We start from the raw sequence: 25,692 nt of genomic DNA on the forward strand, positions 1-25,692 counted from the left end.
CTTGGTCACCTCCCTGACCAAAGCCCTTCTCCCCTGATTGCTCAATTTGGCCGGGCGTCCAGCTCAAGGAGGTCTTGGTGTTTCCAAACTTCTTCCAACTAAGAATGATGAAGGCCGCTATGTTCATCAGGACCTTCAATGCTACAGCAATGTTTTGGAACATTCCGCAGATCTGTGTCTCGACACATTCCTGTCTCGGGGCTCTACGGACAATCCCCATGCTGTGGGGATTGCTTGGTTTTTGCTCTGACATGCACTGTCAACTGTGGGACCTTACAGTGCCTTGCGAAAGTATTCGGCCCCCTTGAACTTTGCGACATTTTGCCACATTTCAGGCTTCAAACATAAAGATATAAAACTATTTTTTGTGAAGAATCAACAAGTGGGACATAATCATGAAGTGGAACGACATTTATTGGATATTTCAAGCTTTTTTACCAAATCAAAAACTGAAAAATTGGGCGTGCAAAATTATTCAGCCCCTTTACTTTCAGTGCAGCAAACTCTCTCCAGAAGTTCAGTGAGGATCTCTGAATGATCCAATGTTGACCTAAATGACTAATGATGATAAATACAATCCACCTGTGTGTAATCAAGTCTCCGTATAAATGCACCTGCACTGTGATAGTCTCAGAGGTCCGTTAAAAGCGCAGAGAGCATCATGAAGAACAAGGAACACACCAGGCAGGTCCGAGATACTGTTGTGAAGAAGTTTAAAGCCAGATTTGGATACAAAAAGATTTCCCAAGCTTTAAACATCCCAAGGAGCACTGTGCAAGCGATAATATTGAAATGGAAGGAGTATCAGACCACTGCAAATCTATCAAGACCTGGCCGTCCCTCTAAACTTTCAGCTCATACAAGGAGAAGACTGATCAGAGATGCAGCCAAGAGGCCCATGATCACTCTGGATGAACTGCAGAGATCTACAGCTGAGGTGGGAGACTCTGTCCATAGGACAACAATCAGTCGTATATTGCACAAATCTGGCCTTTATGGAAGAGTGGCAAGAAGAAAGCCATTTCTTAAAGATATCCATAAAAAGTGTTGTTTAAAGTTTGCCACAAGCTACCTGGGAGACACACCAAACATGTGGAAGAAGATGCTCTGGTCAGATGAAACCAAAATTGAACTTTATGGCAACAATGCAAAACGTTATGTTTGGCGTAAAAGCAACAGCTCATAACCCTGAACACACCATCCCCACTGTCAAACATGGTGGTGGCAGCATCATGGTTTGGGCCTGCTTTTCTTCAGCAGGGACAGGGAAGATGGTTAAAATTGATGGGAAGATGGATGGAGCCAAATACAGGACCATTCTGGAAGAAAACCTGATGGAGTCTGCAAAAGACCTGAGACTGGGACGGAGATTTATCTTCCAACAAAAAAATAAAGTATTTGTTTTTTATTTTTAACACATTTGCAAAAATGTCTAAACCTGTGTCATTATGGGGTATTGTGTGTAGATTGATGAATGGGGGGGGAACCACTTTTAGAATAAGACTAAGGTAAGAATATGTGGAAAAAGTCAAGGGGTCTGAATACTTTCTGAAGGCACTGTATTATCAGTGTTCTGAGGTTCATTTCAGTAAATAATTTGGATAGAAAAGTATTAAAGATTAAGTAGTCAAGCTGAATCTTGAATCAAATTTGAACACGTTCACATTTTCCTGACGTCAGTTGGTCTAGTTTTCATGACGTTCAAAATCTGTCTGTGCCCTCAAATGAGCAATTAGCGTTAAGGTCCTTGGTCATTTAAGTCTCTCCGGATAAGAGAGTCTGCTAAATGACTTAAATGTAATGAGTTACTTATTTCTATTGGGAGTGATATGTTTTCAAATTTCAGAGGAAAGAGTAGAGCTTGAATGTGATTGGTTAAGATGCACACAACCACAGCACAGATGAACAGTGTGCAAGATACCTAATCTCAAGACAAATCTGCCCCCCAATAAAACAGTAGTTTCCACACTTTGTCAATATTTTTATTATTTCAAATTGTCAATATTTTTATTATTTCAAATTAACAGTAGTAGGGTGTTTTGCGACACCCGCTGAAAGTGACTGGGGTAAATTCCAGCTCACCACACGTTTTCCAGCAGCCCTAAATGTGCTGTTCCACTGTTATGGAGGCCCTCACTGGTAAAATCCTCAGACCGTCACGCACTGAAAAAATTGGAAATATTCTCCCAGTGAATGCGTGTGTGTGTGTGTGTATATGTGTGTTATTATCAATGTCGTAGAATGATAGCTCTCCTCTGTCCCTGTTCAGCTGAACTCTGATCCTGTCCTTAACTCTGGAGTTGTGTCTCACAGGGAGGTAAATGGTTTCAGTATTTGGGCAACTTACTTCATATACATAATCAAAGTCTTCCTTATAATCTGTATTAAAACTATCAACATGGCTAACACCCCAGACATCATCTCTAGGATCAGACCTACTGACTGACTCAGAGGCCACACCTGCAAACCAATACTCGTCATCAATCTCAATGTCCCAGCTGTGTGTCCCTGAGGTAAAGCCCTCAGAGCCCATGGCCCATCCCTGGGCTAACCTCTCTGGGTTGTCAGGACGCTGCTGGAACTCACCACCCCATACAAAGCAATCATCATACCCCATCCAGGTCATGGAGCAGAGTACCTTTGAGTGCACAGTATTAGGGTCCAGAACCACCGGCGCTGAACAGAGAGAACAGAGAGACGCCACGTTAAAACTAAACACAGAACAAAATAAACCATCCGTTCGGCCTACATGTCAAGCGATCATTAAATCTATTTGGAATAAATGACTCACTGTATTGAACAAGCCCCTTCATTTTCTCCCAGATTCTGAACATTAGGTTGCCCAGGTGTTTTGCCACATCTATCAGCGCTCCTGAAACCCTCACAGGATCAGGCAGTGGGCACTGGGTTCTGGAGAACATTTAGGAGTCATTGCTGCTGTGGGGTTAGGTTCAGAACCACAGAGTAGAGAGAGACAGGAGGCAGATCACTTACCTTTTCATTGTGGCATTGTAGTTCTGCAAAGTAACAAAAAGAGCAGCTTAGCTATCAATGTTAATACAGTTTCTCAGTCGCTTTGGTGCATTTCTTAGATCAAAAGTGCAATTCTTGATACTACTTGTATAAATTCCAAATCATCTAGTCACTTGTGCACATCATTAAAACAGTTTCTTATTCCTTTTAACAAATAATTGCAATTGATAATGTACAAGTGTCAAATTTTTTCCACATTATCAATTGCCCATGTCATGTTGATCAAAATATAGTAGATGGTTCTCTGTTGAATAGTCTTACCCCTCAAAACATCTAGGCATTGGTTCCTTGCTTAAGCCATTACATGCAAAATTGTTTAACTATTTGTCATAAAACTATGCTTGACAGTTTACACATTGCTATTAGACCTTTTGTACAAAAACGTGAATTGATGAATCGTGCAGGTGAAATTGACCCTCACTCATGAAGGAATGTAAAGTGTTTGTTGGTTGAACTATCAACCAGGTGTCTAAATTGCTCAAAGGTGCATCTCATGAAGAATCAATTGGCAAGCATATATAGACAGACCACAACACAGAGTTGCAATGTTTTACAGTAAAATGTGTGTTCGCATAGTTTTTGGCTATGTGAAAGTGTGCGATGCATCACTGCATTTTTCCCCACATAGGACTGCAAGATTACCTCAAACCGGTGGCAGAGGACGCCTTTTCACACCTCAACAGGAGGAGGCTATTTGGACCATGGTCCGAGCAAACAATGCCATGAGACTCAGGGAAATACAAATGACCATTATAGAAGACAACGATGTCTTTGAAAACATCCATACGGTTAGCATCTCAACCAGCGACATGGTGCTACATAGAAACCAGATGATTATGAAACAGCTGTACCGTGTACCATTCCAAAGGAATGAGGACAGAGTTAAGGAGCTACGGTACTAGTATGTACAGGTAAAACATATGTAACTACTTTACAGAAACATTTTATAGTGACACAGTACAGTAAGCATAAACTGCACACATTTCCATTGCTATGGAAGGAACATGCAATATATGCATTTTATGTCACTCTTCCTTTACCAAAACAAATTCAACTGTGTGTTCTTGGATATAGCGTATAATGGAGTTGGAATCAAGTGAACCCTCTCACAACTTTGTATACGTGGATGAGGCTGGCTTCAACCTGACCAAATACAGAAGGAATATCATCGGTCACAGAGCTACTGTGGATTTGCCAGGCCACCTTATTCACCATTCCTTAACCCAATTGAGGAGTTATTTTCAGCATGGAGGTGGAAGGTGTACGATTGTCAGCCACACACACAGATGACCTTGCTGGCTGCAATGGATGCAGCATGTGAGGACATCACAGTAGACGCCTGCAGAGGATGGATAAGGCATTCCAAAAGATTCTTTCCACATTGCATTGGAAGGGAAAATATCCGGTGTGATGTGGATGAGAATATGTGGGCCGACAGACAGGAACGTCTGGATGTGTAGAGACAGCACAACAGTGCTGCGGGCAAAGTTGTGCCTTAGGGGTGGTTTCCTGTGTTTCTTTCTAATTTAGTTTTTTTTCTTCCTTTGTGCCCCTTGGGTTGTCCAGTCTCTTTCAATCAATAACCCACATACAATAATATGTAAATAGTACTGTTGAAATTTATATATGCCATAGAAGTGCAGCCTTGTGTATTTTCAATACAGTAACTGTCATCCAAACTATAGCCTAAGTTTACATCAGGTAACACTATCAAAGTACACAGTTACATTGAGTCATTGTTCACGAACAAGGTCGTCAATGATTTATCATTCTGATGACACTGACATGATCATTGGCATGAATATTTACTTTTGAGAGATGTCAGTCACTAAAAATGCTTAGTACTAGCTTTAGAAACATATCTATTGTATATTGCAGTTTGTACAAATTGTTCTGAGAAATGCACTTATTATTTTGCGCGTTAGGGATGATGTGAAAAATGCACCAAAGCGACTGAGAAAAACTGTACTGATCAATCAGTATTCATTGTGGCATCCATCTTTAATATTGTTGAATGATTATGGGGACAGACATCTGTACCTGCAGGAATGAGATGTCTTCAGCTTCCAGCTCTTTCTCTATGGCTTTGATTGTGTCTGAAAGTGATGATATCAGTCCACTCATCTCTTCAATCTTCACCTTCATCGTCTGACTCTTCTGCTCCTCTTCCTCCCTCAGGGCAGCTATCTTGGCCTCCTCCTCCTCTCGTAGAAACTGGTGAACCCGCTCAAAGTCCTCCTTAATCGTTTTCTCTGTGTCCTCAGCCTGGCTCTGGAGACAGAGAGCACTTGAACTCTACCTTGGTAACAAAGATGAACAGTCAACTCTGTACAGTTGTTACATCACTCAGCATTCTTACCTTGATATGCTGTGCTGTTTGTCACATCACTCAGCATTCTTACCTTGATATGCGGTGCTGTTTGTGTCACATCACTCAGCATTCTTACCTTGATATGCTGTGCTGTTTGTGTCACATCACTCAGCATTCTTACCTTGATATGCTGTGCTGTTTGTGTCACATCACTCAGCATTCTTACCTTGATATGCTGTGCTGTTTGTGTCACATCACTCAGCATTCTTACCTTGATATGCGGTGCTGTTTGTGTCACATCACTCAGCATTCTTACCTTGATATGCGGTGCTGTTTGTGTCACATCACTCAGCATTCTTACCTTGATATGCTGTGCTGTTTGTCACATCACTCAGCATTCTTACCTTGATATGCTGTGCTGTTTTATCACAAGTGAGTTTGACTTTCTTAAAGACTTCCAATTTCTCCTGTAAGGACTTCAGGGTAGGCTCGAGTTCCTCCTGGAATTAAACACTAGGTTGTTGTCCAATACCATGAATAAAACATTCTGAGGGATAGTCACTTTGTTACAAAAATTAAAACTCCAGATTACTTTCACAGTGAAGTTGAAATTATTGTTAACTTTCTGTATAATGCCCTGACTTAACAAAATCATTGGTTTACTCTACCTTAAGATCCTGTACAGCTTCATCTATGGGACTGCAGTCATGCTTTTTATGTTTCCTTGAATCACGACACACCACACAGATAGGCTGTTTGTGCTCCAGACAGAAGAGCTTGAGTTTCTCTCCATGCAGACTGCAGAGCACCACAGACCCTGCTGAAGCTTTCTGACGCCTCTCCTGTAAGAAGGCCTCACATAGGTTCTTAAGAGCCCGGTTATTGGGAGGCTCAGACCTTGACGATCTTCTCCTGCAAACTGGACACTCCTGCCATTCCTTCTCTTTCCAGAATTCCTGCAGACAGGCTTTACAGAAGCTGTGGCTACAAGACAGGAGAACAGGATCCTTGAAGATGTCACAGCACACAGGACAGGATAGATCCTCCTCTGGGAGAGTCGATTCGCAAGCCATTTTTCTGAATCCGTCAAACTTGTTTCTCTATAATGGTCTGTAATAGCATAAGAAGCAATGTACTTTACCCCTTATTAATAACACACGAAAGACATGTGGTGTGCTTTCCTTATCTCCTTCAGTATCTGCTCTGAAATGTTGACATGAATCTAGTAATGGGAAATTGATCCTGTCGTGTAAGTTGTCCTGTTTGAACAGCAGAGAGCTGAACATGAGCTACATTTTAAATGGCTTCACTGACTTTTACTTCCTGTATCGCGTGTATGAGGGGAGAACATTTGCAGTTGTTCTTCTATGATATTATGTCGGTCCACAGAACATATGTTAGAGGTGCATACTGACACCTACTGTGTGGGGTGAAAACAGGCATTTTATGCAGAAAACGTGCAGGGAAAGAGCTCTGAGATTTAACGATGCAACTACAAAGGTTCTTAAGATGAATTTAACCTGAAGATACTTTTGGGAAACCGGGCTCTGGTCACTTTGATTGACTCCACTTTTCCCAGTGCGTCCTCCAACATCTCCTTGGCCACAAATGGATCTCCCCCAAAACACATCCTTATCCATGAAAGATACTCAAACACCAGAGCAAGGCATTACAAGATCGAGGCATATCTTCATTAACACCTTTAGCCCGTTTTTGCTCCATTCTCCCATGTTAGTTTTCCACTAATTTCCCTTAACTTTCCTCAACGCACCATCCAACGCAGTGGTTCCGCTTCCACCATCACCTTGACCTTTGCAGTTAGTTTTCTTCGAGATATAGGCCAAGCATGGATGCGTTCTGAAACTCAAGCACACGGTTGTGCAACATTTCCAAAATACAACCGACCAGAAATACAATGTTTTTAATGCAATTACTGTTGTAACTGTTGGGAGGAGGGTGTCCGTTTCTGTGGGTGTCAAATGTATTTCTCACCACTCATTACTGAGTGAATGGTATCGTTTTACAAACAGTGGTTTTGAGATAAAACGGCCATTCGCTGTTATGCTGGGGCTGGGCGTCCATTGAATCCGTCCCAAACGTAATGCTTACCTCTGCCCCCTCCCGGTTTGGTGATGAATTTCGAGTGGATCATGGTCAGTGTTGACTTTCCCACTTCCCCTATTGTCACGAGTCCGACCAAAGGTGGCTCCCCTTCCCATTCGGGTGACGGTCTACTGGCTGCCACTGATTTCTTTCCTCCCCCTCCTTATATGTTTATTGATATCACCTGTTTTAAGTTTGTAATTAGTTGGGCTTTATTAGTCAGCCGACCCGCCCGTTTCTTTGTGCGGGATTGAATTATGTAACCCTGGTGTTGGTTAGAGACGAGCGTGCTGTTGTATTTTCGTTCCCCGTATCTGGGGCATTTTGTTTTAAGCACCCAGTGTTTCGTGGGTAGCCGTGTTGTCACCGTGTGTGCATTAAAAGAGCATTATACAGAACTCTCTGTTTCCCTGCGCCTGACTCCACATTCACGACACCCAGTACCTTACACCTATGACATGGGAAACCTCCTTTTCACCCAAACATAATTATAAATGTGCAACTTGCACATTATGTTTGGGTGAAAAGGAGCTTTCCCAAACTTCCCCTTCTCAGTGTGAGAGCAGCAGATCTCTGACACAGACACTCATAATGAGCTCCAAACAGAAAATGCTTGTTTGTGAGAAAGGAAATATGTTTAACAAATAGTTATTAAATATAGAGTTTTTGAAATCAAATGTTTTTGTATTTCTTCTTTCTGAAAAGTCTGACAAGACAAAAATCAAAGTTTTGGCTGTTTTTACTTGGTTCTTTGACTGTCTAGACCACATATGTCAGAGTCAAGGCCCGCGGGCCACATCCGGCCCGCGAGAAGGTTTTTTACGGCCCCTGGGATGATCTTGATTTATTATTAGAACCGGCCCGCAGACCGCAGCAAGCCGGCAGCCCGCAGATCTTTTACACGCACCAATACTACATTTCCCACAATGCAACGGTGACGCACCGAGCAGTAGGCTGCTTCATTTCAATATTTATTGGCACAGCAGTCGTCAGCATCACAGTAAAATTAACTTTCAGATACCCATCAAAAATGGCAAAACGGAAGGTGGACACTGAGAACCGGGGTTTCAAACAAGGTGGGAGTCGGAGTATATGTTCACGGAGGTAGCTGGAAAACCTGTGTGTCTTCTGTGTGGAGAAAGTGTGGCGGTACTGAAAGAGTATAATCTGAGACGACATTATGAAACGAAACACGCGGACAAAAACAAGAATATGGACATGGAACAAAGGCTACAAAAGGCAGAGGAATTAAAACGAGGCCTCAAATCTCGACAGGCTCTGTTCAAAAAAGCCAAATCACAAGGCCAGGCTGCTGTCAAGGCCAGTTTTATTTTGGCAGAAGAGATCGCTAAATCAGCCCGGCCATTTACGGAGGGGGATTTCATCAAAAACTGCATGATTAAAGTTTGTGACGAAGTTTGCCCAGAAAAAAGGCAACTCTTTTTAAATGTGAGTCTGAGCAGAAACACCATTGCCGAGAGAGTAGACCAGTTGTCCATCAATCTAAAAGAGCAGCTTGTGAAAAAGGGAAAAGATTTCATTGCATATTCCTTGGCTGTGGATGAGAGCACCGACATTTCTGACATTGCCCAGTTGTCAATTTTCATCCGCGGAGTGGACTCCAGCCTAAGCGTGACAGAGGAGTTTTTGGCTTTACGTCCTATGCATGGCACAACTACGGGGCATGATTTGTATGAAGAGGTGTCAAGATGTGTAAATGAGATGGAGCTGCCTTGGGAAAAACTCGTGGGTTTGACAACCGACGGAGCACCTGCGATGTGTGGACACAGGAGCGGACTGGTGGCGAAGATACGGGAAAAGATGCAAGAGGAAAACGCGACAGGTGAGCTGACAGCTTATCATTGTATCATACACCAGGAAGCGTTGTGCGGTAAAGCCTTGAAAATGGAGCATGTAATGAGCATCATCACGCGCACAGTTAACTTTATCAGAGCCAAAGGTTTGAATCACCGCCAGTTCAAGGCATTTCTGACGGAGTTAGAAACGGAGCATGGTGATTTGCCTTATCACACAGAGGTGCGATGGCTAAGCCAGGGAAAGGTGCTTCAAAGATGTTTCGAGCTTCGTGAGGAGATTTGTCTGTTCTTGGACAGCAAAGGGAAAGACACAACACAACTCCGAGACGAAATGTTTCTGTGTGAAATGGCTTTTCTGTGTGACATTACGAGTCATCTGAATGCAATGAACTTGCAGCTGCAGGGTCGGGATCATGTCATCTCTGATATGTACAGTACAGTGAAGGCATTTAAAACCAAACTGACTCTGTGGGAGACGCAGATGCGGAAAGAAAATTTGAGCCACTTTCCCAGCTGCCAGACCATGAAAGAGAAGCTCTCTACCAGTGCGTTCCCGAGCGCACAGTTGGCTGATAAAATAGGTATGCTTGCCGCTGACTTTCGACGCCGATTTGCTGACTTTGAAGCACAAAAAGCAGGTTGGAACTGCTCGGTAACCCATTTGCTGTTGACGTGGAAAGCTCACCACCAAACCTCCAAATGGAGTTGATTGACCTCCAATGCAATGATGCACTGAGGGCAAAATATGCGGCAGTGGGTGCTGCGGAGTTCGCCCGTTTCCTCCCCGACACAATGCCCCAGCTGCGCATCCAGGCTGCTCAAACGTTGTCTATGTTTGGCAGCACATACCTGTGTGAACAACTTTTTTCTTTGATGAACCTGAACAAAACATCACACAGAAGTCGACTTACTGCTGAACACCTCCACTCAATTCTGAGGATTTCCTCAGCTCAGAGCCTTACCCCGAACATTGATGAACTTGTGGAAAAGATGGGACACCACCAAGTATCACCCTCAAACAAGTGAACATTACTGTGCAATCACATATTTAGAGTTTTTACTCAGTTCAAGTTTAAAAGTTAAAGTTTAATATTTGTTTTCACTGCATGTTACTTCTCCTTAAACAAAGTGTTGTTTTTGATTAATAGATTTTTGCACTTTATTTTATTGTATTTCAATCCAATTATATTTTAAAAATATTTCAGTTGAGTGGATGATAGAAAATTGCTATTATTGTTTTTTTCTTTGAAGTAAATTTAGCCCACTTTTGCTAAAATAGAAAATATAGGCTACTGATGGTGCCTTGAATACCGGTTTCTTTCATTTAATGTTCATGTTATGGGGATTTTTATATAAAGGAAATTTGTCTTTTGTGTCTGTTGAAAATTAAAGATTACTGACAGAGCCATAAGAAAATATTGCTTTATTTATCTGATCATATTGGAATATATTTGTTAGGTTTTCAGTAGGTTCAATTAGGTTCACTAGACTATATGCGTCATTTAAAAATTTTTCAATGAACATTCGAACAGTCCGGCCCTCGGCTTGTAGCTAAATTTTTTATTTGGCCCTCCGTCCATTTGACTTTGACACCCCTGGTCTAGACTGTGAGGGTCAATCTAACCCATACAACAACGGACATTTTTTTTCAGCAAGGACCTGTGCAAATATCTATAAGCATGAAAGCCTCCAGGTCAAAATGACCCACAACATCATGCTTCTATACAAAATCTACACCGATATTACACAACACATCAGTGTGTCCACATTTTGAAGTTATGTTCATGACCCTAAATGAGGAAAGATTATTTAATTTCAACGAGGAAAAAAAGAGGTTAACTAGTAATTTTAGACAACTCAAAAGTGGAAATTGGTCCAATTGACCCGCAACATAATAGGAGGGTTAAGGAAGTCTAAAGTACTCCACGTGTACTACGACGCATGTCAAATAACAATACAGAACTCCAGAAGGTATCCTACAGGCTACCACGATCCTAGGAATATACATCTAGGGAAATCTAAGATGTTCAACACAGATAGAGAAATATGAAAAGGCCAACCGATGTCTAGTTCCACCTCTTTCGCAGTGTGGCATGCGGCACTAACCATCATTCAATCAGACACCATCGTGGGCACGGACTACACCTCCTACTTAGATCCATGGATCTCTTATCACTCTAAACAGGGAATGTCTCACAAGGTCCTTTACAAGTTCTCTAACTACAAACTGACCCCTACTGCCATATGCTCCCGCCTCAATTATCGTATGTTAGTCTACGCCAGACCCACTCACCTAAGTTGGACCTGATCCACTGCAGGACTGCGCGTTTCCTTTTTAGCACCATACCAGCCTGCTGATTACCTGATGATGAACAGCTATTGTATTGATGTATTTTATTGATTGTGTTTTGTTATTATGATTTAGGTAGTGTTCCCAATTTTATATTTAAAATATAAGTTGAACTCCCATTTCAACTTGTTGCTGCCACTTCTACAATGCCTTGTCGAAGAACAGTTCAAATAAAATAAAAAATATTTTATTTTTCGTATTCAACGCGCGCACTGGCCAAAAAGGTCACGTGGTTGCAAATTGTCAAACACGGAAGTACAAAATTCGACAAACAAAAAGCTTAGCTAGGAAATGAGAGCATGGAGGGATCTAAATATTAAAAATATCGTTCAATAAAATCGTTGAACGAAAAGGAAGTATAGCTACTTAAAGATTTATGCTAAAGGAAATAATTTAATTATTGTAAATGTATTGTTAGATAGCAATGGATATCGGTATGAAGTTTATCTTCTGCACTGATAGCTAACGTTAATTTTAGCTAGAGAAACACAGCCCGCTATTTTGAAACAGACTTGCTTTTTCAATTTCTAGAGACTAACTAGCAATCCAGTGGGCGTTTATCTTATGATAATTATCATTTCACCTCGTTATTAATCCGCTAACGTTAGCGTGCTGATTTTTTTTTAAGGGGCTAGCCAAGAAGAACAAGTTTAGATAGTTGCAATGACTGCTGCAGTGTTTTTTGGGTGTGCGTTCATAGCGTTTGGGCCAGCGTTTTCCCTATTTATTTTCACTATCGCCAAAGACCCATTGCGAGTCATCATTCTAATTGCAGGGTAAGCTATTATGTTATTGTTGATAACTTGTGGATTTGTTATTTCAAGTTGGTTTGACAAATGATAATAGACCTAGATCAGTGGTTCCTAACTGATCTTTTTTAAAGTTGTAGTGGAACGCACAAAGTACAATTTCGATATTAGGTAGGGAATATTTTCTCAATGAAAAATGGCCACCTAAATGTATCCCTAATTATTAACCCTAAAATTACATCCATATGTACATACACTGTTTTGAAAAATGTATGTTAAATATGCCATGATATGTTTTTGGAAGCTAGTGAAATGTTCACTGGTGTGCTTCATTGCATCAACAATGACAACTGTTTCTCTCTCTCTTCAGAGCCTTCTTCTGGCTGGTGTCCTTACTGCTGTCCTCTCTGGTGTGGTTCATAGCCACAAAGGCCACCAATGCCCAGGACCTGACCCTGCAGAAAAACCTGCTCATATTTGGCAGTATTTTCTCAGTCATACTGCAGGAGGTGTTCCGCTTCGCATACTACAGGCTGCTCAGGTCAGCATACACACATCTCATTCTCTTGCTGTCTTTATCATGCTATCTCACTCTGGCAGGGGTCCTCAACTCTTACCCTAAGAGGTGCAGAGCCTGCTGGTTTTATGTTCTACCTGATCATTAATTGCACCCACCTGGTGTGTCAGGTCTAAATTCGGCCCTGATTAGAGGGGAACAATGAAGACAAGCACTGGAACTGGTCCAGAGTTGGGTTTGAGGGCTTTATGTCTTGTCTGTCTTGCTGTGAAGTCATACAAGCACATCTAGGATCAGTTTTGCCTTTTAGATCATAGTAAATAAGATTACATAAACAGGATGGACCTGATCCAAGACCCTACTCTGTGTGAATGTGAGTCCTAGTCTGTTAAATCCATTATAAACCACCTCAAATCAACCTGTACATATTACCTCGGCTAACCTGTGCCACCGCACATTGACTCTGTAACCGGTACCCCCTGTATACAGCCTCACTACTTCAGTTTATTTTAGTAAATACTTTCTTAACACTTATTTTTCTTAACTGCATTGTTGGTTAAGGGCTTTTCTTTATACAGCACATTTCAAACATGGAATGCAACATGTGCTTTCACAGGGGGAAAAAAACAAATAAATACAATGAAATAAATACTGAAATATTTACTACACAACAAACGTAAGAGGACAAAAAAATAATAATAATAAAAAATGAAAGACTAAAAAGCACATTTCTTTTAAATATGTCTACAGTTTTGTCCCCCCCCCAGGTTCTCTGGCAGGCTGTTCCAGAGGCTGGAGGCATAGTAACTAAAGGCTGCTTCTCCATGCCTCTTGGTCCCAGGCTTTGGGATAGTTAAAAGGCCAGTGCCTGAGGAATCTACTGGGTACATAACTTAAAAGCATGTCTGACATGTATTGGGGTGCACAATTGTGGAATCTTAAGTCTTAAACATGTATTCTAAAACTCAGAGGCAGCCAGTGCAGAGACCTTAAAACCGGTGTAATGTGTGCTTGTCGTCTGGTCTTGGTCAGTACCTGTTTTGTAGTTGACCAATGGCTTTCTTGGGTAGACCAGACAGGAGAGCATTGCAGTAGTCAAGCCTGCTTGTAATAAAAGCACGGATGAGTCTCTGTCAGCCTGAGAGAGAAACGGCTGCACCTTGGCAATGTTCCTCAGTTAGTTAAAATGCTATTTTGTTCACATTCCTAATGTGTGACTCAAAATTGAGTTCAGAATCCAAAATAACACCTAGGTTTTTTACCTGGTGTTTTGTTATTATTGCCCATGAATGAAAATATGCTCCCAGATTCTCTCTGTGCTTTGGCTCCAACAATAAGTCCCTCTGTATTTTCTTGATTCAGCTGCTCACTATATGTCTGCTGCAGAGAGACGAAAGAGCTTGAGCAAATTAGTTTTGATTTCTCATGGAAATAAGTGTTGAACATGTTGGCTAGTTATTTAAAAAGATGGAGAACAAGCTATAGGATGAAAAATACTGACATTGTGGTGCCGGTACAACTGACTAGCGCTAACTAATGCTACCTACAGCAGCGTTAGCTACTTGGAGTCAAATATTGATATATATCACCCCCCCCCAAAAAAAAAAAAAAATTATATTGCAATGTGTAACAGTATAGATTATTTCCCCCCTTCACTATGACCTAACACTATGACTTAACAGGCCTGCCCAGGCATCAATGTACAACCAGGGGAGTATTCACTAGGAAGTAAACAGGCTCAATAGGTGAGGGACTTACCTGAAATTGTCCAATAAGAAACACTTATTTTTGTTTTGATTTCTTTGCAAATCGGTTTTCCTACACTTTGCATGGCCAGGGATGAGGAAGCTGTCGTGCAGTAAACATGTCAACATCTTAGCCGTTTTACAGCGTCCAAAGTTATGGGGTTGTCATAAATCCCGTTAGTGTGACTTCTGAATGGAGAATTCTCATCCTCAGTGTTTTAATAGTTACACGTACAGGGTTGCAGGTGTGATTGCAGGATACAGTGAAAATCTTGTGCTTGAAAAGCTGCAATGTTTTATCGAAGCCCAAGGCGGGTCACCATCTGCCGGCGGCCATTCTTAGCCATACCTGACTACAAAGTAAATACTCATCAGTACAAGTTGTATTTGTGGTTTGTAGGCTACATTGTTACTTTTTTTCAGAACACAAAAACACAGATATTTTGTTATAACGTTTCCACTGTGTTATTGCTATTAACATCTTATTTCCACTGTATCATCAGGAAGGCAAATGAAGGACTGGCAGCTATCAGTGAAGAAGACGGCCCCCCCCTTTCAGTCCGAGAAATGGCCTATGGTATACCATTATCTTTACATTTTATTTACTTTAACATATTAAATACTTAATTAACTGATTTAAATATGTGCCCGTTTGTGTGTATGTAGTCACATGACAGACAACTATCATCTTACTTTGCTTTAAGAACACCTCCTCTTTATGTTGACCATTCAGTGTTATATTACCACTGTGGGCCAATCGGGTATGATTTTGGAAGTGCATTTAGCCTATCATTGTCAGCGGAATGTTAGGTGATTTGAGTTCGACTAATCCGCTGGCTGGTGCTCAACACTGAACTAATCTTACCCTCTACCGCTGTGATTGTTGACAGGTGAACCCAGGCAAAGATTCATGACCGTACTAAACTCCCATTAACCTGTCTAGGACTGGAACCCCCCCGCAACAGCCAGTGAAAGTGCAGGACGCCAAATTCAAAGCAACAAAAATCGCATAATTAAAATTTCTCAAGCATACAAGTATTTTACACCATTTTAAAGATACATTTCTCGTTAATCCAGCCTCAGTGTGAGATTTCAAAAATAATTTACAGCGAAAGCACTACAAACGATGATGTTAGGTCACCACCAAGCCACAGAAAAACACAGCCATTTATTCCAGCCAAAGAGAGAAGTCACAAAAAGCAGAAATAGAGATAAAATTAATCACTAACCTTTGATGATCTTCATCAGATGACACTCATAGGACTTCATGTTACACAATACATTAATGTTTTGTTTGATAAAGTTCATATTTATGTAAAAAAAAAATTGGAGTTTAAATTGGCGCGTTACATTCAGTAGTTCTAAAACATGCGGTGATTGTGCAGAGAGCCACATCAATTTACGGAAATACTCATAATAAACATTGATAAAGATACAACTATTATACATGGAACTTTAGATAAACTTCTCCTTAATGCAACCGCTGTGTCAGATTTTTTTTAAACTTTACGGAGAAAGCAAACCATGCAATAATCTGAGTACAGCCTTTAGACAACAAAGCAGCCAAAAAGATACCCGCAATATTGGGTAGTCAACATTACTCAGAAATAGCATTTTAAATATTCACTTACCTTTGATCTTCATCAGAATACGCTCCCAGGAATCCCAGTTCCACCATAAATGTTTGATTTGTTCGATAATGTCCATCAGTTATGTCCAAATATCTTCTTTTGTTAGGGCGTTTGGTAAACATCCAGTTTTCAAACAGTTTTCAGGTCGCACCGAACGTCGGACGAAAAGTTCAAAAAGTTCCGTTACAGCCCATTGAAACATGCCAAACTAAGTATGGAATCAATCTTTAGGATGTTTAACATAAAACTTCATTAATGTTCCAACCGGACAATTCCTTTATCTGTACAAATGAAGTGGAACGTAGCTACCTTTCACGTGAGCGCGCCAGACCAAGGCTGTGGCACTCTGCCAGACTGAGGCTGTGGCACTCTGCCAGACCACTCACTCATAGAGCCCTTATGAGCCCCCCCTTTAGAGTAGAATCCTCAAAACAGGTTCTAAATACTGTTGACATCTAGTGGAAGCCTTGTGAAGTGAAACAACTAATATCCCACTGTATCTTCAATGGGGGCTGAGTTGAAAAACTACAAACCTCAGATTTCCCACTTCCTGGTTGGATTCTTTTCTCAGGTTTTTGCCTGCCATATGAGATATGTTATACTCACAGACATCATTCAAACAGTTTTAGAAACTTCAGAGTGTTTTCTATCCAAATGTATTTGCACATTCTAGCTTTTACGGCTGAGTAGCAGGCAACTTAATTTGGGCATGCTTTTCATCCAAGCTACCCAATACTGCCCCCTACCCCAAATAAGTTAAACCTCAATATTAAGTATTTTTCATTTCATACAACCATGTGTATCTGTATGGTTCTTTTGATCTGGACAGCTAATATGGTTACTTCTAGGGCAAGTCTTTCTAAGGAAATGGCAAAGGCCAGTATTTATGATCATGTACCTTGGCATTGAGGCATAAAGTGAGTCAGAGCAAGATTTCAAATGTCTCTTCTCTAATCAGATCTTTGTGTTGTTAGCACAATAAAATGTACCCAACCCTGCATAATTCTCTGTTGATGTGCAAACACTCTTGAGACCTGCTTGTCTAAATAACACACCGCAGAGGTGAAATGTAAGTGGAAGCTCACTGTAGTGAACATTATTGTCGGTTTTCAATATGATTTTAATTATTTTTGTAATCAACATTGAGAATCTATTTATTGGTGAGATTTAATGCTACAAGAAACTCTCTAAAAGCTCTAGATCGACAACTTGATCAAAATGTCACAGAAAATACTCAAATAATGTTAATTATATGCTGCATGTCTCGTTATTGACTGTGATGTTGACTATGTAGGCCTAGCAGTTGACTGTGCTGATGTTGACTATGTAGGTCTAGCAGTTGATTGTTTGTCTATCTCTAAAGTGGCTGGGCTGGGCTTTGGCATCATGAGCGGAGCCTTCTCCATGATCAACACTCTCTCTGACTCTCTGGGCCCAGGGACAGTGGGCATGTTTGGAGACTCCCAGTACTACTTCATCACCTCAGGTATGTGTCTGTCTGTCAGGGTTTGCACGAGGTGCTTAAAGTACTTGAATTTGGCACTCTGGAAAAAGTACTGGAATAACTTATAAATCAGACATTTTCTCAAGTTGGTACTTGAAAAGTACTTGAATTAAAATGTGAGGCGAACAGAAAATGATCAAATATGGTAATAAAAAAAAAATGTATTGGTCGTACGAATTCATTTCTACCGAGTTTTATTTCCTCACGTGTTTTGCACTCTGCTTGTCAGGCAAGCAGCTCATTCCACTCACACTGCCACTCAGCCAGGCAGGTACACAACTGACTGATTAGGTACTGACTGCTAAAATGCCAGGCAAATATAGATTCAACCTGGCCTTTTGTGCGTATGGAAAGTTTCTCGGGATGATTTTTCAGCTCATGAAACACGGGACCAACACTTTACATGGTGTGTTTTTATATTTTTGTTCAGTCTGGGTAACCTACCATTTTTACTGCTACATCACTGTGCCTGCGATATTGCGCTTTATCAAGCGGCAGCCTTGGTCCTGCCATTCTGGTGGACATTCACATCCACTTTTCCTCACACAGCTCACCTGCCCTTCTCCCGTCCGGCGACACCACTAAAGCTGCCAGTCGGAATCAAGATGTTTTTTTCGTAGCTCTTAAGTACTAAATTCCCGACTGCCTGATTTTTAAAAATACAATAGTCATGAAGCTGTAATAGTGTGTTAATGTGAATAAGTGTTTTTGCCAGTAGGCAAATCAAATGTTATGTCACATGCGCCGAATACAACAGGTGTAGACAGTGAAATGCTTACTTTACAAGCCCTTAACCAACAATGCAGTTTTAAGAAAATACCTTCAAAAAAGTAAGAGAGAAAAATAAGAAAGAGCAGCAGGAAAATAACAATAGCGAGACTATATACTGGGGTGGCAGGGCAGCTGACAAGGTACAAATCTGTCGTTCTGCCCCTGAACAGGCAGTTAACCCACTGTTCCCAGGCCGTCATTGAAAATATGAATTTGTTCTTAACTGACTTGCCTAGTTAAATAAAGGTTTAAAAAAATATTTAAAAAATACAGGGGGTACTGGTACAGATTCAATGTGCGAGGGCACCGGTGTCAAGGTAATTGAGGAAACATGTAGGTGCGGGGGTGCAGCAATGCAAATAGTCTGGGTAGCCCACACTCTGCTCATCATTACACCATCAGTACTGACTTACTACTCATGTATATAGTGAAACACATATTATTAAGTAGAACTTACAAGGTTACCTTTTTTTCATGAGGTTGTGGCGTTACTGCCATCTGGTGGTGATTAGTAACAATGACATAATAGGAACTATTAGAAATTGATGGTCCTGGAAAATAAATATTAGTGCTTGAAAAAGTACTTAAGTCCTTTAATTTGACTTGCCACTACGGTCTGTACGATCACTGGTCTGTCTGGCAGCCTTTAGATTCCTGTGTAAGTTCCTCATAATCTGTACTTGTTGTATACTGTTTACACCTGAGCCTTGTATTACTTTGCAATCATCGTGTGCTTGTCATGAATAGACAAGTATAGAATAGCTTTTGCACACTTAACTTCTTTAGCACAGGACTTATGAGAAAAAAAATGTAAAAGGAAAAGGACTTGAGTACACACTTTGTACTAGCAACAAAACAAATGAAGTGCGCCACTTCTGTGACTGATGACCTCTTTGACCTTTGCCCCCCTGTAGCCCTGATGACCCTGGCGCTGACGATGCTCCACACCTTCTGGGGGGTGGTGTTCTTTGAGGGCTGTGAGAGGAAGAGATGGTGGGTGATCGCTGTGGTGCTCTGTGTCCACCTGATGGTCTTCAGCCTGGTGAGTGTAGACACAGACACACACACAGGGTTGGTTGTTTAGCGAAAGAAAATGACGCGTGTGCAAAGGTTGGCTTAGATTGTTGACAACATGTAAATTATATTTTGTCTCTAAACATAAATGCATTTGCACTTGTTTTCTCAAATACATTGTTTCAGTTATTGGTTAGCTAGCTGGCTAATTTTAGCCATATTAGCATTTCACATGAAATCAGTCAAAACACATCAAAACAAGACATGGGTATCAATAGCGAGATACAACTAGCTGAAACGAGTCACTTACGATTCCCCACGTTGCGGTAGCTTGTCGTTACTGCTAGCTGTCTGACTGCTCAGAATTGTGACGTTGTCAACCAACCTGTCTGTCACCCATGCCGTCATGAGTTGCACTAGCATGAATCAGTCACAGGAGGGGCTTGTTAGCTTGTGTTTACCGTATTGTCCATTTTTGAAGCAATTTGACAAAATAATGCAGCTGAAGACTGAATGAGTTAAAGTTTGTCTTATTAATTTCAGAATTTGTTGAATGGATTCCTCATAAATCCTAATTATGTTTGTATTAAATCTTTTATATGATAAGTCGTGCATAAATGAGACTGGCAATGAATTTTTCTAGAGATTGACACACCATTTTAGAGGACCATGTTGTAGATGAACAATCTCCTCCAGTCTCACAAAAAACCCAGCCCTGTATTCAGACCACGGTGTCACAGAAATACAGTCGTTCATTATATACATGCTAATGATTTTGTAGCGTTTCAAATGACACCCTATATAGTGCACTACTTTTTACAAGGGGGCCCTGATGAAAAGTAGTATACTATATAGGTGGGGAACAGCGTGCCATTTGGAACGTAGACACTGTGTTGGGCAATGGGGGGGGGGGGGGTCTTGACCAGAGAACCTGAGCCTGGACATCTTTCTAGAACACTGCACAGGAATGTTCTGTTCTCCCTCTATAAGGGATTGTACTCATTCAGGGGGAAGATTTAGGATACGCCCCCCTCCCCCAATCCTAACTGTAACCATTAGTGGGGGGGGATCCTGAAGATCAGTGTCCTCGGGGCAACTTCACCCTACACTGATTCTACTGCAGGCACCGAAGGCTCTCGTTTACCAAGGGTTACAGAGCTCATTATATTAATGCTGTTACTATTACCAATGTGATGAGTGTGGTCTGGGGCTCCAATCAAAAGTGTTCTCGTGTCATGCTTAGGACACTTTTTTTTTGTCAAAGACAGAGAAAAATGGTTAATGAATAACTTCTGAATGAATTGTGACTTAGGATGATAAAACAGAGTATCATGAGTGGCATCTGCATTCATTAAAATAAAAAAGCAGTATATTTGTATTGCTTTCATGAATAATTTCCCAGAATATGTTTAAAGTCTGTGTTCGTAGTAGACATGCGGTTGGTGTTTAGCTAATAATCTTTCATGTTCAGTAGAGGATAAATGTTTGTTTTTTAAACCGAGTGAACTCTCAATTACAAATTTGTTTTCATTTTCCATTGCAAAACGTTTTGCTACGCGGTGCCGTAAGTGAACACAGCCCTGATTTTTCCTGAATCTGGTTTTCAGTCTCTCATGGTATCTCTCTCTCTCTCGGTGCCAGTCTCTGTTGAACCCGTTCTACGTGGGCAGCATTCTCCCGGTCTACGCCATCATGCTGCTGATGGCCGTCTGGGCCTTCTTCTCCTCCGGTGGCTCCCTGCACAATATCACTCTTCTCTGGACGTGTAAGACGCACCTCAAGCCTATCTGATACAGCAACTGTACTAAGCCCTGGGTTCTGTTCATTAGGCACCAAACTGAAGACAACTTCCTGAAACAGGGAGGCAACTACCTTTTTTTTTAGTTGTCTGTTAAGAAACCCTCCGTTTTTGGTTGCAATATGTTTTGTAGCGGTGTTCCCCAATGAACACGTCTCTGTGGTTATTGGTCTAAAGGCCCACTTTGTTTGCTGAATGTCACTCCTTTTGGAGCATTGGTAGAGGATCTGTCGTTAAACAGATTAGTTCCATCTCCTCTCTGCTGCTGCTCCTCCCCAAGTCATTGTTCTCAGTCAACTTGCCTTTGTAAAATATATAAATGAGCCACTTGGCTGAAATAAACAATGAAACCATTGAGGTTATGTTCATGTGGACTGGCACTCTTCTCTTGTAATTTAGAATGCACCTCTATTGGTCCGTAAGAGTGGGCCTGGTGACACCGCTTTTATATGTGCATAATACACGCAGGTCTCCCTTGGAAAAGAGGTCTTCTGACCTCAACATAACGTCATTAAAATGTCTTTCTACTGAATTGAATGTCCACTATCACCATGGTAATATTTGACAGGTGATTGGTGCAGTATATGAACCATATAAGCCCACAGCAGCTGAACCTTTTTATTAAGTAGAGCTATATAGTTGCACCAAAGTGTGGTGGATCCTCTCAACTGGTCAGGAGCAAATCAAACCCTGTTCAATTTGGTCGTGGTTGGTCACAAGTTGTATAGTCAGGTGGCGTTAAGACCACATGTTAATCAGTCATCAAACATGCCAAGCTTGTGACTTACGACCTAAACAGCATAACTGTATCAGGTCAATGTCATCTTAATTAGAAAGTACTTCTTGACCCCTACCATACTGAAGTTATTTTTGTCTGTCTGTTTTGCAGGTAGGAAAAGTAATGCAGAGACGTCGTCATAATTCACATTCCATGTTGATCTCTGAGGTCGAAGGGCAATAGGAGCTTCTGTCGCTGCAGTGCTGTGTACAAACCAAAGCAGCCAATCAAGAGACGACAGTCTCCACATCAAACCAATCTCCACATAATATGGATGGGCCGAATCAGAGCCCAGAAATCAGCACTTCACTGACCAATAGAGCTGACCAAGGGAAATCCTTCATACTGTATATAGCTTGAATGACACTAGTTTACACACACTTAGGCATGTGTAAGCTTTTTTTTTCAATGCAAGGAAACAACCTTTTTTTTTCGTTCTTTGTCTCTTCGCAGATTTAGCTTTTGTGTGGACTTTTAATCAATCCACTCCCTTGCGTCAATTATTGATCTTTGGTTTACTGAATTATGATTTTTTTATTTTTAAGAATGATCATTTGTTAATGTATTGCGAAGGGCAGAGCAGCACAAATCGAATGTTATTTGTCATGTGCCGAATACAACAGTGAAATGCTGACTTACAAGCCCTTAACCAACAATGCAGTTTGAAGAAAAATACGTTTAAAAAAAATAGCTAAGTAAAACAATAAGAAATAAAAGTAACAAATAATTAAAGAGCAGCAGTAAAAATAACAATCGCGAGGCTATATACAGGGGGTACCGTTGCAGAGTCAATGTGCGGGGGCACCGGTTAGTCAAGTTAATATGTACAGGTAGGCAGCCTCAACCTCATTTCAATATTATTATTATTCTTTTTAAATTACGACCCACCATTTAAATGACGTTTTTAAAATATATATATAATTATGTAAACAATGTTAACTTTTTTTATTTGGTCAATGACAGTCTTACAAATCAGTCTGACAGTATTTTTGACTGTATTTTAATCTGAAAACCATATGGTTTGAATTGACTGAAATGTATTAGGAAATGCAGAAGATCATCAGGCAATAATGTATGATCTTCTGTGTAGAAAAGAACCTTGGAAGAAAACTGATTTTAACCCAGGTTCTATGAACCAATCACCAATTATCGATCGTGACCCCCATTTTCAAATCCCCTAGTTTGGGAAACCCTATTATACACACATACAAAGGTATGCAACATCACTATATTATGCATTATCTGCCCTGGCAGACACTGCCATGTGTAGGACACATGTACACATCACAGGAGGTTGGTGGCACCTTAATTGGGGAGGATGGGCTAGTGGTAATGGCTAAAGCTGAAATCAGTGGAATGTTTTCAAATACATCAAACTAAATGTTTGATGCTGTTCCATTTAGCTCCATTCCAGACATTATGAGCCATCCTCCCCTCAGCAGCCCCCACTGGTACACATTATGTTAAGGTATTTTAATGTTTTTATTATGCAAATAAAATGATATTTTCTTGACCTTGATCCACCAAATACAGGTGAAAAAGACGATGGAATCATATTCACTACACACTAAACGATGTGGGACTACCTGAACCAATAAGAAACTTGTTTTTGTTGCGAAACGTTTTTTCTACGGTGTGCACTAATGAATATGACCGTACTCTTAATAGTATTATGGTCAGTCACTAAACGGTGGCCTTTTTTACTCTACAACTGAGTGGTTATAGAGTAAAAATAATTATTACTACCATCGGCAGCAATACCATAGAGTTTTGTATCTTTTTTGTTTTAAACCTCTGGGTCATCACAAAGTGTCTCAGAGTAGGACTTCTGCTGATCTAGGATCAGTTTTGTTTTTTGGATCATAATGAATAGGATTATATGGACAAGGAAAACCTGATCTCAGATCAGCACCATATAGGCCCTGGTGGCTTTTAAAGGCAATTTCTGTTTGAGCCAACATGCAGTGTTTACCATGAATGCGATCTCTGCGAACAGCGGGAACGTTGCCTTTAAAAGCTGAGTTGTCTAAAACCTGCGATTTGATTGACCCTTGTAAATTGACCTTTTTTTTGTATATTACCACAAAAGCTACTTGGCCAAGTGTCTTGGACAATACTCGTTAAGATGACAGCTTGTTGCATACAGCGTTTTATAAACTGGGTGGTTCGAGGCATGAATGCTGATTGGCTGACAGCCACGGGTATGATAAAACATTTATTTTTACTCCTCTAATTACTTTGATTACCAGTTTATAATAGCAATAAAGCACCTCGGGGGTTTGTGGTATATGGGCTCTGCTTTGCGTCGTGCCTAAGAACACCCCCTAGCTGTGGTATATTGGCCATATATTGGCCATATACCACACCCCCTTGTGCCTTTTTGCTTAAAAATAGCCTTTCAGGGCCTCCCGGGTGGCGCAGTGGTTAAGGTGCCACCAGAGACTGGGTTCGCGCCCAGGCTCTGTCGTAACCGGCCGCGACCGGGAGGTCCATGGGGCGACGCACAATTGGCCTAGCGTCGCCCGGGTTAGGGAGGGTTTGGCCGGTAGGGATGTCCTTGTCTCATCGCGCACCAGCGCCTCCTGTGGCAGGCTGGGCGCAGTGCGCGCTAACCAGGGTTGCCAGGTGCACTGTGTTTCCTCCGACACATTGGTGCGGCTGGCTTCCGGGTTGGAAGGCGCTGTGTTAAGAAGCAGTACGGCTTGGTTGGGTTGTGTATCGGAGGACGCATGACTTTCAACCTTCGTCTCTCCCGAGCCCGTATGGGAGTTGTAGCGAGATAGTAGCTACTAAACAATTGGATACCACAAAATTGGGGAGAAAAAGGGGTAAAAAAAAAAAAGTTTAACTTTTAAAAAAGCCTTTCCACACGATCGTGCTGGCCAGCTCTGGTATTTTCTTTTCACACTAACTGTCCTTTCAAGCACGGTTCCAGCCACTATGATCGGTTTAGTGTGAAAGGGAATTAGTCTCGATGTTGCCATTTTGAATGGCTCGAGTTAGTTAGTTAGGATCCCCAATTGGCCAGTTACTCCATTTAAACCCATAATTTCACCAGCTTTCCTAATGAAAGAGTTGAGATGGGCTCAGCTCACCCCAATACATTAAAGTCTCCGCAGTTTATTACCTGTTGATGGACGACAGGGTTTTCTAATATATCATTTCAATAACTATTGATGGACGGCAGGGTTTTCTAATATATCATTTCAATAACTATTGATGGACGGCAGGGTTTTCTGACATACAGCCACGTCAATGCAGGTCCTCCATTGATTTCATTATTGTAGTTTTCTTTTTTTTTCTTTTAAATGTTTTTTTGATGGCTTGCTTTCTGCATATGTACCCGTGTTGTAAGTGTGATTGACTGGTGCTGTCTTAATACTGGGGGGAGGGGGGACAAAAGGTTAATGGTTTGGTAGACTTGTTTATCAGTCGAGGCAATGGAGAGGTGCCACGGTCTTTTTATTTTCTTTGCGTAGTTTGGTTGGTGAACCATTGTTCAGCCAGAAACCATTGCCAACCGCCTGGCACCAGCTCAAACAAGCCTGCAGTACAGTTTGTGCCCCAAACA

General features: G+C 41.2%; 2 protein-coding genes across 2 annotated transcripts; one reads left to right on the top strand and one right to left on the bottom strand.

The window, feature by feature from the left end:
* Positions 1-1,966: 1,966 nt before the first annotated feature.
* LOC135518371 (E3 ubiquitin-protein ligase TRIM35-like) lies at positions 1,967-6,685 on the bottom strand. The gene is made up of 6 exons (XM_064943528.1): positions 6,013-6,685; positions 5,749-5,844; positions 5,074-5,304; positions 2,995-3,017; positions 2,792-2,910; positions 1,967-2,676 (listed from the first exon to the last, which is right to left on the bottom strand). The coding sequence occupies exons 1-6, from the start codon at positions 6,415-6,417 to the stop codon at positions 2,102-2,104; spliced, it is 1,449 nt and encodes a 482-aa protein (XP_064799600.1). The 5' UTR covers positions 6,418-6,685; the 3' UTR covers positions 1,967-2,101.
* A 5,177-nt stretch (positions 6,686-11,862) lies between these two features.
* zgc:114200 (Gamma-secretase subunit Aph-1b-like) lies at positions 11,863-23,634 on the top strand. The gene is made up of 7 exons (XM_064943529.1): positions 11,863-12,390; positions 12,734-12,904; positions 15,129-15,202; positions 17,620-17,742; positions 19,446-19,573; positions 21,187-21,310; positions 22,233-23,634. The coding sequence occupies exons 1-7, from the start codon at positions 12,278-12,280 to the stop codon at positions 22,262-22,264; spliced, it is 765 nt and encodes a 254-aa protein (XP_064799601.1). The 5' UTR covers positions 11,863-12,277; the 3' UTR covers positions 22,265-23,634.
* Positions 23,635-25,692: the final 2,058 nt, after the last annotated feature.

Source organism: Oncorhynchus masou, chromosome 28, assembly GCF_036934945.1.
Source record: "Oncorhynchus masou masou isolate Uvic2021 chromosome 28, UVic_Omas_1.1, whole genome shotgun sequence".
Taxonomy (NCBI): Eukaryota; Metazoa; Chordata; class Actinopteri; order Salmoniformes; family Salmonidae; genus Oncorhynchus; species Oncorhynchus masou.

Coding starts and splice junctions, on each gene's coding strand:
- LOC135518371 (XM_064943528.1), bottom strand. CDS start 6,417: ATGGCTTGCGAATCGACTCTCCCAGAGGAGGATCTATCCTGTCCTGTG. Junction 5,845..6,012: donor AAGCTGTACAGGATCTTAAG/GTAGAGTAAACC, acceptor GTTTAATTCCAG/GAGGAACTCGAGCCTACCCT. Junction 5,305..5,748: donor AAACAGCACAGCATATCAAG/GTAAGAATGCTG, acceptor CTCTGTCTCCAG/AGCCAGGCTGAGGACACAGA.
- zgc:114200 (XM_064943529.1), top strand. CDS start 12,278: ATGACTGCTGCAGTGTTTTTTGGGTGTGCGTTCATAGCGTTTGGGCCA. Junction 12,905..15,128: donor GCATACTACAGGCTGCTCAG/GTCAGCATACAC, acceptor CTGTATCATCAG/GAAGGCAAATGAAGGACTGG. Junction 21,311..22,232: donor TATCACTCTTCTCTGGACGT/GTAAGACGCACC, acceptor TCTGTTTTGCAG/GTAGGAAAAGTAATGCAGAG.